The 14,002-nt window shown below is 41.4% G+C and overlaps 1 protein-coding gene across 2 annotated transcripts in view; it reads right to left on the bottom strand.

Moving 5' to 3' along the window:
- Positions 1-14,002, bottom strand: part of EP300 (E1A binding protein p300) — a 163,265-nt gene that overhangs the window by 31,401 nt on the left and 117,862 nt on the right. For both annotated transcript variants that reach the window (XM_069737084.1, XM_069737083.1), the window contains exons 23-27: positions 12,845-12,912; positions 12,602-12,752; positions 8,516-8,662; positions 2,304-2,417; positions 2,061-2,226 (exon numbers count right to left, since the gene is read on the bottom strand). In XM_069737084.1, coding sequence (XP_069593185.1) covers positions 2,061-2,226; positions 2,304-2,417; positions 8,516-8,662; positions 12,602-12,752; positions 12,845-12,912 — 646 coding nt within the window. The remainder of the gene's footprint in view (positions 1-2,060; positions 2,227-2,303; positions 2,418-8,515; positions 8,663-12,601; positions 12,753-12,844; positions 12,913-14,002) is intronic.

Here is a 14,002-nt window from a genome sequence, read left to right on the forward strand (position 1 = left end):
CAATGCGGATACACCTTACCGGTACCGTTGCTGCAGGCCGCAGGCTGGGATGAGGTGTCCGGTGCTGCTGCGAAGGTGTAAGGTGCCGCTTCGCATGTCTCTGATGCTGCAGGGGGCTCTGCTGACATTTTGTAAAAGGCCAGTGTCCTCCACAGTTCCATGGTTTCCTGTGCGGTGGGCTCTAGGAAAATGGCCACCAGGGGCCGGAGCATACGCAGATGGAGTTCTTGGCACCAAGATCTCAGGGGATGACACCCCCAGCAGCAGCACCGGACACCCCGGGCAGCAACGCCGGGCCACACATGAGAACACTCCCTCATCCCAGCCTGCAGCATCACCCCACTCCTGCCTCCTGCAGCGGCGACCCTGGGACCCCACTTCACTGCAACCCCCTGGTAAGCAATAAGACACATGGATTATAAGAAGCAACACCATTCTATAAAAAATTAAAAAAAAATCCCAATTTTTCTCAAAATTTGGGGTGTGGCTTATAATCCGGAGCGTCTTATAATCAAAAAAATACAGTATTTAAATTAGGCCATTGGGTCATATGCTTTTTACTGCTCTTACATAACATTATTCCAATATGTTATAAGTTCTATTAATTAAAATGCACTTTGTTCGTGGAACAAACCCTTTAAGTTTGTTTCCATATGAAAAAGTCCATTGTCATATTTAATGATCAGGAAAACCTTCCCCAATTGTAGACATTTCATGCTGGCCAGCAACTTTGTCCTTGAATTTTGGCCATTTGTGTAATGCAGTTTGACATCCCTAACCTTAAAAGGGACTGTCAACACTGAGTGACTTTTCAAACCAAGCAGATAAGCTGAAAACCGGATTCTACAGATCAGTATGATTACGGCAATACAGGACTTGTCAGAGGCCATCAGAGCTCCTACATCACATACTTGATTGATGATGAACTCAAGGGACTGGAGACGTGGCAGAAACACTGGCTCATGTGATGAAACCGGCATGGAAATGTGGTACCTCATAGGAAGCAGCTACAAGTCACTGCCATGTCATCTATATACTGCACTAATTTCCACCCCTGCCCAAGAGATGTGGTATATCCCGACCACATTCCCGCAGAGTCAGACACAGCCATTACACAGTACAGAGCAGGGGCACAGCTAGAAGATCTCAGCGCAAGAATATATTTTTCCTTAACACATCCAATTGTGGAACTTATTCTTAGATATATATTTTATCCACATGGTATATTGTTCTTGCAATATGTATATGCAGTGTATCTATGTTGTTGTAGTTACACATTTATTGATTGATACCGGCTATCTTACATCTCATACATATTTGATGTAATGAGTATAGCCTTGAGGCCCCTTACTTATACATTTAATGCATACATTTGTCATGAACTTGTTTATATTCCTTCTGTGTATTGCACCCCACAATTTAATATATTTTAATTGTATGTACCAATAGAATTTACACCTTTTAATATTATTTTCTCTCGGACTTTGGTTATTCACCCTATTATGTAGTCATTTTTCTGTGAATATCCATTTATATCAGATAAGATTAATTTTCTTGTATTTGGGTGTTTTTCTTTGTGATGGGATATGGTTAAAGAAGATCACTAAGGGTATGTGCACACGTAAGAATTTCTTGCACAAAATTCCTTAAGAAAACCTGACATTTTCTGCAAGAATTTTTTTTATCGTGTTTTAGCGCGTTTTTTCCCGGAGCTTTCCCAATGCATTATATAGCGGGGAAAACGTGAAATAAAAAAAAAAAGCTAAATTAATGAACATGCTGCGATTTTTACCACGATGCGTTTTCGTGGAAAAAAAAATGCATCGTGTGCACAAAAATTGCAGAATGCATTCTAAATGATATGATGCATATGTATGCGTTTTTATAGCGAAAAACACGAAAAAACCGCAACGTGTGCACACAGCCTTATACTGACATCTTAGTTACACGAGGATTGTGGTCTAGGGGAGAAGTAGTTATTGGCAAAGGGATTCTGGTTACATAGGAGTTTAGCATTATATAAGTCTACAACACACTTTTTCCCAACCAGCTATACAGACCTTATAGTCATGAATAATGCGCTCTGACACAGATTTGTCCAACATTTTCTTGTACCACTCTTGCAGGCGTTTGGGTTTTGGTATCTTTTGGTCCATGGGGTGACAATGAAAGATGTAGTCATCTCCTTCACTGGGAGGACAGGCCCATATATGCCCTGTTGTATAACTGGCAAAAAAACATTAAATCAGTCATGGAGAAAAAACCTTACTACCTGGTATAATTATAAGTGCTGTCAAACTTACCCAAGTTTCTTTACATACTCCAAGTATCCAACTAAAATTTCATGGTAGACAGCAGTTCTCAGAGACTTTGGCCGAAAAAAGTGAACACTATCAAGATAGGAAATGTATACTCTCCTAAAAGACAAAATTAGAAATGAAGACGCTTTACAAAACGATACCAATTTGATATACAGGGGTTGGACAAAATAATGGAAACACCTAACGTTTTGGCATCATAATCTTCGAACAAGTGATAATCATGCAAACCGTGACATATGGTAATGTTTTGTACTTGATTATTTGTGTTATGTGACATGTGTATGTAAATTAACTGTTTGTTTTGCATAATTGTAAGAACATTGGTGAGAACCTGATACCAATGGCAGACCTCTTGGATTTTCAAAGAGGCCAAATTGTTGGTGCTCGTATGGCAGGCGCTAGTGTAACAGAAAGTGCCCGAATGCTTGGCGTGTTAAGAGGTACGGTCTCCAAAGTAATGACTGCGTTTGAAAGAGAAGGAAAAACGTCCGCAGCAAAGCACAGGTCCGGCCGAAAGTCAAAGTTGACAGAGACCGTCGGACTCTAAAGCGAATTGTGAGAGGATCGCAAGACCACGGCTCCGAAAATCACTGCTGAGCTCAATGAACACCTACAGAACCCAGTTTCCACGAAAACTGTTCCGTCAGGAGCTGCACAAATCTGGATTCCACGGAAGAGCTGCAATTAGAAAACCGCTGCTCTCAATGACAAATGTTTCCAAGCGTTTAGAGTGGTGTAGAAACCTCCAGAATTGGTCCCTTGAGCAGTGGAAACATGCGATATTCTCAGATGAATCATCGTTTACCCTATTTCTGACCTCCGGCCGAGTGTACGTTTGGAGACAGCCGAAAGAAGCATTCCGTCCAGACTGCCGTCTCCCAACCGTAAAACATGGTGGAGGTTCTGTGATGATCTGGGGGTGCTATTTCATGGAGATATGCAGGGCCAATGATATCCCTTCATGGAAGAATTAACAGCTGAGATTATTTAGCCATTTTGGGAGACCAAGTGCATCCAATGGTTCAAGCACTGTTCCCGGAGGGGAACGCCATCTTTCAGGATGATAATGCACCAATTCATACAGCTAGAATCGTTAAAGCATGGCACGAGGAATATTCTAATGAAGTTGAGCATCTCATCTGGCCCCCACAATCCCCAGACCTCAACATTATTGAGCATCTATGGTCGATTTTAGAGATTCAAGTTAGATGTCGATTTCCGCCGCCATCGTCGCTCAAAGAACTGGAGGGTGTTTTAACTGCAGAATGGGCTAAAATTCCTTTGGAAACAATTCACACCTTGTATGAATCCATTCCTCGGAGAATTGAGGCTGTAATCGCCGCAAAAGGTGGACCTACACCATATTAAACTAACTTTTGTTGATGTTTCCAGGTGTTTCCATTACTTTGTCCAACCCCTGTAGATAATAATGCACTCATATATATTTGGCATCTGATGTGATGTCCCGGTTGATAAAGATAAAAAGTGGCTTTAGGGCTAGGTTCACATCACTTGTAAAGTACTCAACAAAGAGAACTACGTTCGGGATTCTGGCAGAATCCCTGAAAGTCTTTAATTCGACAAGAACCCCGATGGAGGCATTCACCTAAAAGGTCTGCCAGTTCATGTCTGACAAAGATGAATATTGTCATTAACTGTCCACTCTGATTGATGGCTTCGTTCCAGTGAATGGTTTCGTCAGATTTCCATTGGAATACAGGATTCCGACAAAAATCCCAATGTAGTGCGGCGCAGCACACAGAATCTAGCCCAACCTTACAAAAGATTTAATCTGTCCTCTACAGACGCAGCGAAACACCTAAGGATCTGTGCACATGTTGCGTTTTTGTCATGTTCTCACAAAACCTGAAGGATGGATTTCCTTGTAACAGTAATGTGATCGAGATTCGATGAGTCTCATGCACATTTTGCTTATATTTTTTGCTTGCAGAATAAATCTACAGTATGTCAATTCTTTCAGCATTTTGCTGCAGATTTCACCCATACCAATGAGTGGGAAAAAAAATATGCAACAAAAAGCATCTGCTGCAAATACTTAAAGGTGGCCTGGTTTAGCTGTAAAGCAGACATTGCCAAATAGTTATTTTTATCCCCAGGATAGATGTTTGATGGTTAAGGGTGCACTTCACGGGTCCCTGCTGATACCTCCAGGGCGGGTCATAGTTTTATTGGCACCATTGTAGTGTGCATTCAAAATTTGCTTTACGTTCAATTTTTCTGGTTGATATAATGTGGCAAAAAAGGGCAATTCTGGTTTTTTTTTTTTTTTTTTAAGCTTTCATCATGTACAGTGTCAGACTGGAGCACCCAGTGCCCACCAATGACATTGATTATGAGGGCCTACTGTTCAGCTATATTGCAATATTACCCAATCCTTCTTCACAAATTCTATATACTCAGACTGGATAGTTTATTAAATAAATAGCAAGATGCTGCTCGTGTGTGTACATGTTGCATTAAGTGTACTGTGCCAAACACTACTCATAGGTTGTGGGGCCCCCTTTGAACCTCACCTGTTACCGCGTAGGCAGGTCAAAGCCTGACTATGCAGGATATATTCGTAGGACTGACAGAGGGAAAAAAACAAATATAGGTCATGACACAATGAACAGGAGGTGAAAGATAAAAACACCTTTATTAGAACAAATAGTGAAATGGTGGCACAACAAAGAGGTGCCCGCACATACAAAAAAAATAAATGAATGGAAGATAAGCACAATAGAAGCACAGCAAAATATCACAATGATAAATCACAAGAGAGCAATGGATGAGACACCAGAGATAAAGAATAGTGGTTCTAGTAATCATCGGTATATACCTAGAGGATAATGAAATTCAATGCAAAAAAAAAAAATATATGCCAATAGTATGATATATACTAATAATGGGTGATCATCAGGTACTATGATTACATATGGTGTGCACACCAGGAAGACATGAAGATGTACTGAAGATGGACAGGATGCACTGAATCATTGCTCCCTTGTGATTATTTGTTCTTATGTGATGTTTTGCTGTACTCATATTGTGGTTATCCTCCATGCATTTATTCTTTTGTATGTGCGGGCACCTCTTAGTTGTGCCACCATTTCACCATTTGCTCTAATAAAGGTGTTTTATCTTTCACCTCCTGTTCATTGTATTGTGACCTATATTCGGTTTTTCCTATGTCGGTTTGAAAGTAACTACCGTATGTGAATGGTCTGCCATTCCTCACATATATATCACCAATACTGACTACATTTATTTACTAAGCACTAGTTGATATATATGTATTGCTTTGGTTCAGTTTGCTCTGATCTTTATATATTAGTAGGAGTATAACAGTTTTAGAAGCCTCCATACACCCACGTACAGTGGGGCAAAAAAGTATTTAGTCAGTCAGCAATAGTGCAAGTTCCACCACTTAAAAAGATGAGAGGCGTCTGTAATTTACATCATAGGTAGACCTCAACTATGGGAGACAAACTGAGAAAAAAAATCCAGAAAATCATATTGTCTGTTTTTTTTATCATTTTTTTTGCATATTATGGCGGAAAATAAGTATTTGGTCAGAAACAAACAATCAAGATTTCTGGCTCTCACAGACCTGTAACTTCTTCTTTAAGAGTCTCCACTTTCCTCCACTCATTACCTGTAGTAATGGCACCTGTTTAAACTTGTTATCAGTATAAAAAGACACCTGTGCACACCCTCAAACAGTCTGACTCCAAACTCCACTATGGTGAAGACCAAAGAGCTGTCAAAGGACACCAGAAACAAAATTGTAGCCCTGCACCAGGCTGGGAAGACTGAATCTGCAATAGCCAACCAGCTCGGAGTGAAGAAATCAACAGTGGGAGCAATAATTAGAAAATGGAAGACATACAAGACCACTGATAATCTCCCTCGATCTGGGGCTCCACGCAAAATCCCACCCCGTGGGGTCAGAATGATCACAAGAACGGTGAACAAAAATCCCAGAACCACGCGGGGGGACCTAGTGAATGAACTGCAGAGAGCTGGGACCAATGTAACAAGGCCTACAATAAGTAACACACTACGCCACCATGGACTCAGATCCTGCAGTGCCAGACGTGTCCCACTGCTTAAGCCAGTACATGTCCGGGCCCGTCTGAAGTTTGCTAGAAAGCATTTGGATGATCCAGAGGAGTTTTGGGAGAATGTCCTATGGTCTGATGAAACCAAACTGGAACTGTTTGGTAGAAACACAACTTGTCGTGTTTGGAGGAAAAAGAATACTGAGTTGCATCCATCAAACACCATACCTACTGTAAAGCATGGTGGTGGAAACATCATGCTTTGGGGCTGTTTCTCTGCAACGGGGCCAGGACGACTGATCCGGGTACATGAAAGAATGAATGGGGCCATGTATCGTGAGATTTTGAGTGCAAACCTCCTTCCATCAGCAAGGGCATTGAAGATGAAACGTGGCTGGGTCTTTCAACATGACAATGATCCAAAGCACACCGCCAGGGCAATGAAGGAGTGGTTTCGTAAGAAGCATTTCAAGGTCCTGGAGTGGCCTAGCCAGTCTCCAGATCTCAACCCTATAGAAAACCTTTGGAGGGAGTTGAAAGTCCGTGTTGCCAAGCGAAAAGCCAAAAACATCACTGCTCTAGAGGAGATCTGCATGGAGGAATGGGCCAACATACCAACAACAGTGTGTGGCAACCTTGTGAAGACTTACAGAAAACGTTTGACCTCTGTCATTGCCAATAAAGGATATATTACAAAGTATTGAGATGAAATTTTGTTTCTGACCAAATACTTATTTTCCACCATAATATGCAAATAAAATGTTAAAAAAACAGACAATGTGATTTTCTGGATTTTTTTTTCTCAGTTTGTCTCCCATAGTTGAGGTCTACCTATGATGTAAATTACAGACGCCTCTCATCTTTTTAAGTGGTGGAACTTGCACTATTGCTGACTGACTAAATACTTTTTTGCCCCACTGTATATAAACAAAGAAAATCAACCAAGTCTATAAATGCAGAAAGCTGGCAATTAACTTCAGAAGCCAACTCTAAATACAAAACATTTTTTTCTCCATCCTACTTTCCAAAGTCATCTTTGTGCTGGTCATAACCAGGAGTAGAAAGAGTACTTGCTCAATAGGATGCAAAAAGAATTAAAAGGTGTATTATTATTATTTATATAGCACCATTAATTCCATGGTGCTGTACATGAGAAAGGGGTTACATACAGGGTTATAGATATCGTTCACAGTAAACAAGTTTACAATGACAGACTGGTACAGAGGACCCTGTCCTTGCGGACTTACATTCTATGGGTGTATTCACACCTCAGAAATGTATGGCATATCCCAACGCTATAAACCCATCCTGCAAGCTGAGATGGCAACCTCCAAGAGAAGACTGAATTGGGAGATGAAGATTGATCAGCTTCAGGAACATCGACCATCAGTGGCCACCTCGGCTTGCAGAATGGAAGACTCGCATCTACTAGGCATTCAAGATAGAACCACATTAGCTGAGGAAAATTACATTTCTTGCTAAAATCATAAAGCACATTATGATGTTCAGAAACATTACTAAAGTCAATTAAAATGTTACCCCTGTCATGTGAAAAACACACCATTAACCTGCAGATATGGAGATTATAGCACTCAGATGCCACCCAGGAGGCCTGGCTGATGAGAGGAAATTAACTTTCATCCTTCTGGTAGCCTCCAACTCTGTCAGTCACCACTCATTACATGTGAGCAGCGGCTGCGGTTGCACCCCGCCACTGACTGACAGTTGGCTCTATACTGATGCACTGCAGAGCCGGCTGTCAGTCAGTGCTGCGGGCGTGGTCACAGCCGATACTCACTATGTACTGAGTGGTGGCAGAGCTGGAGGCTACCAGGAGGATTAAAGTTCATTCCCTCTCACCAGCCTTGCCTTCATTGCAGGGGTGGCAGAATGCCATTAACATGCAGATTAACCCCACAACAGGTTCCCTGTAAGTTTTGTTTTATGTACACAGTTCTTAATCTGGAAAGGTTTTGGGATAATATACAGATGTATAATGGAGTCTAGTCTTTATTTTCTTTAATTCTACTTGCATTACTCTTCAAACCTTGACGCATCCTATAACAGGCGCAAATTCATGTTGATTGCCATTTTAAAACACCTTTTAGCTAAAAATCAGCTGTGTGTACCTACCTCTGGTTGGGTTGTGGACAGTCAGAGCCGTACTCTTGTACATGCATACCAAAGAAACACATCTCAACACCGTCTACTTCTTCAAAGGCAAATAAGGCTTTCGTTCTATAAGGAAAGGACTCCGCCATTTCTCCGTTATCTACAAACCTGAAACCAGTATAATATGTTGCATGTAAACCTTTTGTGTTACATTATTTTTAAAACACATTTAAATAGCAGATTAGTAATGTAAACACTGGTAAGACAGTGCACTAAAGAAGTAGTCCACTACTGGGATAACTCCTCATACCCTTCGCTTGGCCCCCCATAAAATAATAGAGCTTATACTCCCCTCCCCTGCTGACACGGTTCTCACAGTGTCAGTACTCGCTCTCGTGCAGTGCGGTGACACGCGACACCGCCGTCCAATCACTGTCCCGCCTGTTTAATTGCGCATGAAGAGGAAGTCCGATCAGCTGCAGCCGATCGGACTTCCTCTTCATGTTCGATTTGTTCGAAGGCAGAGACAGTGACGCCAGCACCGATTGGGTGCCAGTGTCATAACACCGCAAGGGAGCCCCGGGACCGCGAGTGCCAACACCACATGAACGGCGCTGGCATTGGAGGAGAGTCTAGGCTTTATTATTTTATGGGGGCCAAACATTTTGCTCAAGAAGGAAGGGGTTGTCCTAGTTGTGGTATACCCATTTAAATCATTATGTATGTTTCCATCGTGCTGCCAAAACAACTTAGACCTTTAGAGTAATAGAGGTTACAGTATCTCTGAAGGCATCCAATGTTAACTTGCATCAAGACAATACGAGGAGATCGTTAAGACCTGTAAGTTGACAAGTAGACCCTGAATTTCCTTTTAATTCAGCACATCCTTCAGATGACCCACTGGATTTCTATCTGGGGAATTGAGAGGACAAGTCAACAACTTCAGCGCTGAACTTGTAGTGTGGCCGAGCACATGTAGCCACTGAAAGAAGCCACTTGGGAATACCGTACTATTAATGTGTACTTGTCTGCAATATTATTTATGTAGGTGGGATATAGGTTTCCTTGCCTCCATCAGGTTCTCTCCATATCCCATCCTAAAGCTATTTTTCCCAATGGCACTTGCCCACTGTAGGCATCACTGAGTCTTGAGCTCCTATTAACACTTTACTGTTTGTTCTTAAGATTACTTGGCAAGTAATGATCAGTAATTCCAGGAACACCCTACAAGACCTGAGTGTTTTCGAGATGCTTTGGTACTTACAATTACATGTTTTTACTATTTCTTCTAAATGGAATCAATTGAAATAACAAAAGGATGTTAGTAGTGGAATTAATTTTTTAACTAAGTAACCAAGTTTCAGTCTGCAATCTTTATATTTTTATTTGTTTTTGCTTTGTGAATAAATTTTGCATTGAAGTCACCTGAAGCTGCTTCACCTTCATTCAAGTTGGTGGCATAGACAGCACCGTACCCTGGCACTCTATGTTGGTAAAAACTCACTTTTTACTATTTTATTTGTGGGGAAAATATATTCAGAAATTAAAATAAATAATTTGGGAGGATTGTGTTCCATTTTCCAAGACAAATCGCATTTTCATTTTTCGGTCGATGGAGCTGGAGGAGACCTTTTTTTTCTTAGCTGGGCGAGGCGGCGCTTGATTGGTACCATTTTGGGATTGATATGACATTTTGATCACTTACATTTTTTGAGGTATTGCGACAACCAAAACTGATAGTTTGGGTGTTTATATTTTTTTTCTGTTCATGATGCTTAATCGATTGGGTGAATTATTTTAGATTTTGATAGAAGGGACTTTTCTTGAGGCAGAGATACCACATGTGTATTTTTTTATATCTTTAACGGTTGAAAAGGAGGATGATTTGAACTTACCGGTACTTTTTTTTTTCTTCATATTTTTAACTTTTTTTTTTTTTTTACTCTTCACTATTTATTAGTCCTTAGAAGACTAACCCGTGATCCTCTGACCGTTTCCACTATACAGAGCAATACCACAGTATTACTGGATATAGTAGAAAATCAGAGTCTCCTTTGAAGCTCAGCCACAAGAAGGGTATCAAGGGAGCTCAGTAATGACAGGCACAGGGGTCTTCAACACAACCCCAGATGTCATAGTAACCCATTGGCCCTCGCAGTTAAGTCACGGGAGCTTCGATGGGTGCGTAGAATAAAGCGCTTCGATGCTGGCGTGCTGTTAATGCGACTGTCCGTTTGACAGTCGGGGGTTATGCTCAATCTGCGGCTGTAAAGAGGCAGGTACTGGCTGTAAATCACAGTCATTACCTGCCAGGTATGGGGTGAGCTCACCCCTTTTTGCAATGTACATGTGAGATGGATGTCAGTAAGGAGTTAAAGGCGCTGTCTGAAATGTAACTGAATATAATATTCACTATGTAATTTTAAAAAAAAAAGTACTTTTCTAATATACTTCAAGTATTCCTACCTTCTATAACTTCTTATTCTGAACAGAGTTTAAAAAAATAAATAAATAAAACAAGAACACAATCGTCGTTTTTCATCATACTATTGTACAAAAACGGGTAAAACGTGATCAAAGTCTTCTGCAGTGAACAATAGTATCACTGAAAACATTAATTTGCAAGCCCTCGCTCAGGGTTATCAGCAGAAAAATAAAAATAGAACAGCTTTCAGAATATTGCAATGCAAATTTTTTTTTGCAAAAAAACCCCTGCTTTTACCATGCCAAAGAAACAAAACATAAAAATCCTATGAATACATCAGATATCGCAGTATCGTACTCATAGGAACAATTCAGGGGTGCAATGTTAGTCCGCCTCCACGTGGTGCACCCTGGGTAACGCTAAGGCTACGTTCACATTAGCGTTACGCTAATGTGCGTCGCTGTTGCGTCGGCAACGCAGCGGCGACGCGCCCCTATGTTTAACATAGGGGACGCGTGCGTTTTTTTGTTTGCGTTTTTCGACATGTGCGTGGTTTTCGACGCTAGCGTCGGACGCACGAAAATGTAACAAGTTGCATTTTTCGTGCGTCCGATTTTCGTCAAAAAACGACGCACGCGTCACAAAACGCAGCGTTTTTGCGCGCGTTTTTGGTGCATCGCGCCGCCGACGCACCGGCGCGCAACGCTAATGTGAACGTAGCCTAAAGGACTAACAATCTTGACGACCAAACAATCAAATTACATCTAGATCTCTTGGTCAATATATTTTACACCATTTCGACTCTGATTTCTGTTCCTTTGTCCCCTTTCAATCACTTTTTATTGTTTGTTATTCACTCTTATATGATGTTAAAATATATGTTCATACGATTAAATAAATAAAGAACAACTTGAACCACGCTTCTCTCACTTGAGCCATGGGATTATCTCCATATGCAAGTATAGTGATAGATTTCAGAACAAGAACAACTGGACTAATATTGTGTCACAGTAGCCACTACAGAAGCTCAGCACTAGAAGGAAGCAACTAAAACAGACACCCAATGAAGCCCCACCCACCAGCAACAAGGACACAAAGGAAAATATGAGCAGCCGCTTCTCAAGACACAAATTGAGAATAATCCCTTAAAGGAAAAAGGATGAGAGTCATGCTGTCAGACACACAGACAGCCTGAATCAGACGCTGGCTTGTCATTTCAGAGAATAAAATTTGAAAAGCTGGACCAGGGACAGTGCGTCTCAGATGACTAGCCCAACCCATTGTACACACAAATAAGGAGACACTTGTCAATCATGGGAAGTAGGGCAAGAAGAAGACATCAGGAGCCTGCCTCAGTGCTTTAGAGAAAAAACATGCCAGGCTGCAATAAAGCCAATGTCCGATTCCTGTCCCCCATGGCTCAGGCAGCATGAATCTCATGATCTCGGATTCTCTTTAAAGAGAAAAGAAAAATCTAACTCAGTACTGGATATAACTATTAAGTTATAGTATCCTTAAAATTAGTACCAACAATTACATAGCTTCAAATATTAGAACCAAATAAATCCAATATTAGTAAGCAACAATTTAAAGCAGACTAGATCCGTGAATTCTTAATCCACAGCTTCAAGCCATGCCTTGAAAGCTTTAGTTCTATGCACAAGCTATAATTTGGTACTTACTTTGCCTTCATCCCAGGCTTTACTTCAACTGTTTTATCTGATGCATGCACAACACGCACAGTCACCTCTCCAGCTTCAGGATTTGCTTGTCTACGCAGAAATTCATTAACTCGATTCTCCAAGAAGGTGCCCAACCTTGTAGTTGGCAGCCCTGTGGAAAAAAGTTAGGAAGTCTTAAAATCTTAAACGCTTACAATGCCAGGTGTCAGAGAGCTCCATCAGAGCTTTTTCTCAAACGCTTACTTTTAGCAGAAAACTTGTTCTCTTTCCTGGTGCGACCAGTTTTCTTTAGACAGCCATCACACACAAATCTATAGTTGGGAATAGAAAACACAGTTTTCGAAAACAAAAATTCTTAATCTCACAAGAGATTAAAGGGAATCTGTCACCTCATTTTGGCCCTATAAGCTGTGGCTACAGATGTAACCTGAAAGATAAAAACAAGTTAGATTATACTCACCCAGGGGTGTTCCCGGTTAGAGTCCGATGGGTGTCGCAGGTCCGGGTCCTCTTCCTTGCTTCTGCCACGGCTCCTGCACAGGCGTACTGATTTGCCCTGTTGAGGGCAGAGTAAAGTACTGAAGTGTGCAGGCTCCGGTCCTCTCTGACCTTTCCCAGCGCCTGCACACTGCAGTACTTTACTCTGCCCTCAACAGGGCAAATCAGTACGCCTGCGCAGGAGCCGCGGCAGAAGGAAGAGGCCGTCATCGCATGAAGATTGGAGGCCCCAAACCCGGACCTGCAACGCCGATCGGACCCGGACCCCCCCGGGTGTGTATCACGCAACTTGTTTTTATTTATCTTTTAGGTAACATCGGGGTCTTATCTACAGCATTACAGAATGCTGTAGATAAACCCCTAATGGCGGTGGCCGCAGTTTATAGCGGCAAAATGAGGCGACAGATTCCCTTTAATAACACTGCCATGAGAAAGGGGGCATGGTACAGCATGCCATGAACTAATAGCAGTGGGGAATACTTAGGGGCTAGAGATTTTAGAATATTTACAAAAGTACTAAGCTTATATAAGAAATGCAACATTAATGGACATTTGTGATTGTTCTTCCGTTTTTCACAAAGTTAATTATCAATTTGCAAGTTATGGCTTAATGATAAAAGGCTTGGTACATTAAAAGCCATAATGAGTGGATCGGATGTGGTACTCAAATATCGTATATTTTTATTGTTTTTGCCGACAAACTGATGCAATTTGATTCAATTCCAAACAGATATCTGTCAGTGATATACCGCATAGAACTGTAGAACAGGACGGCACTAGAGCGATACCGCTTTCAGAAACCAGGACGAAAAATATAGGATCCAGAGTGCTAGGCGTCACGCATGCTAGGGGGTATTGGTGCTCAGCATACTAAATGAAATCCAATAGTTCGTATATACACAT

Source organism: Ranitomeya imitator, chromosome 8 (genome assembly GCF_032444005.1).
Source record: "Ranitomeya imitator isolate aRanImi1 chromosome 8, aRanImi1.pri, whole genome shotgun sequence".
Lineage (NCBI taxonomy): Eukaryota > Metazoa > Chordata > Amphibia > Anura > Dendrobatidae > Ranitomeya > Ranitomeya imitator.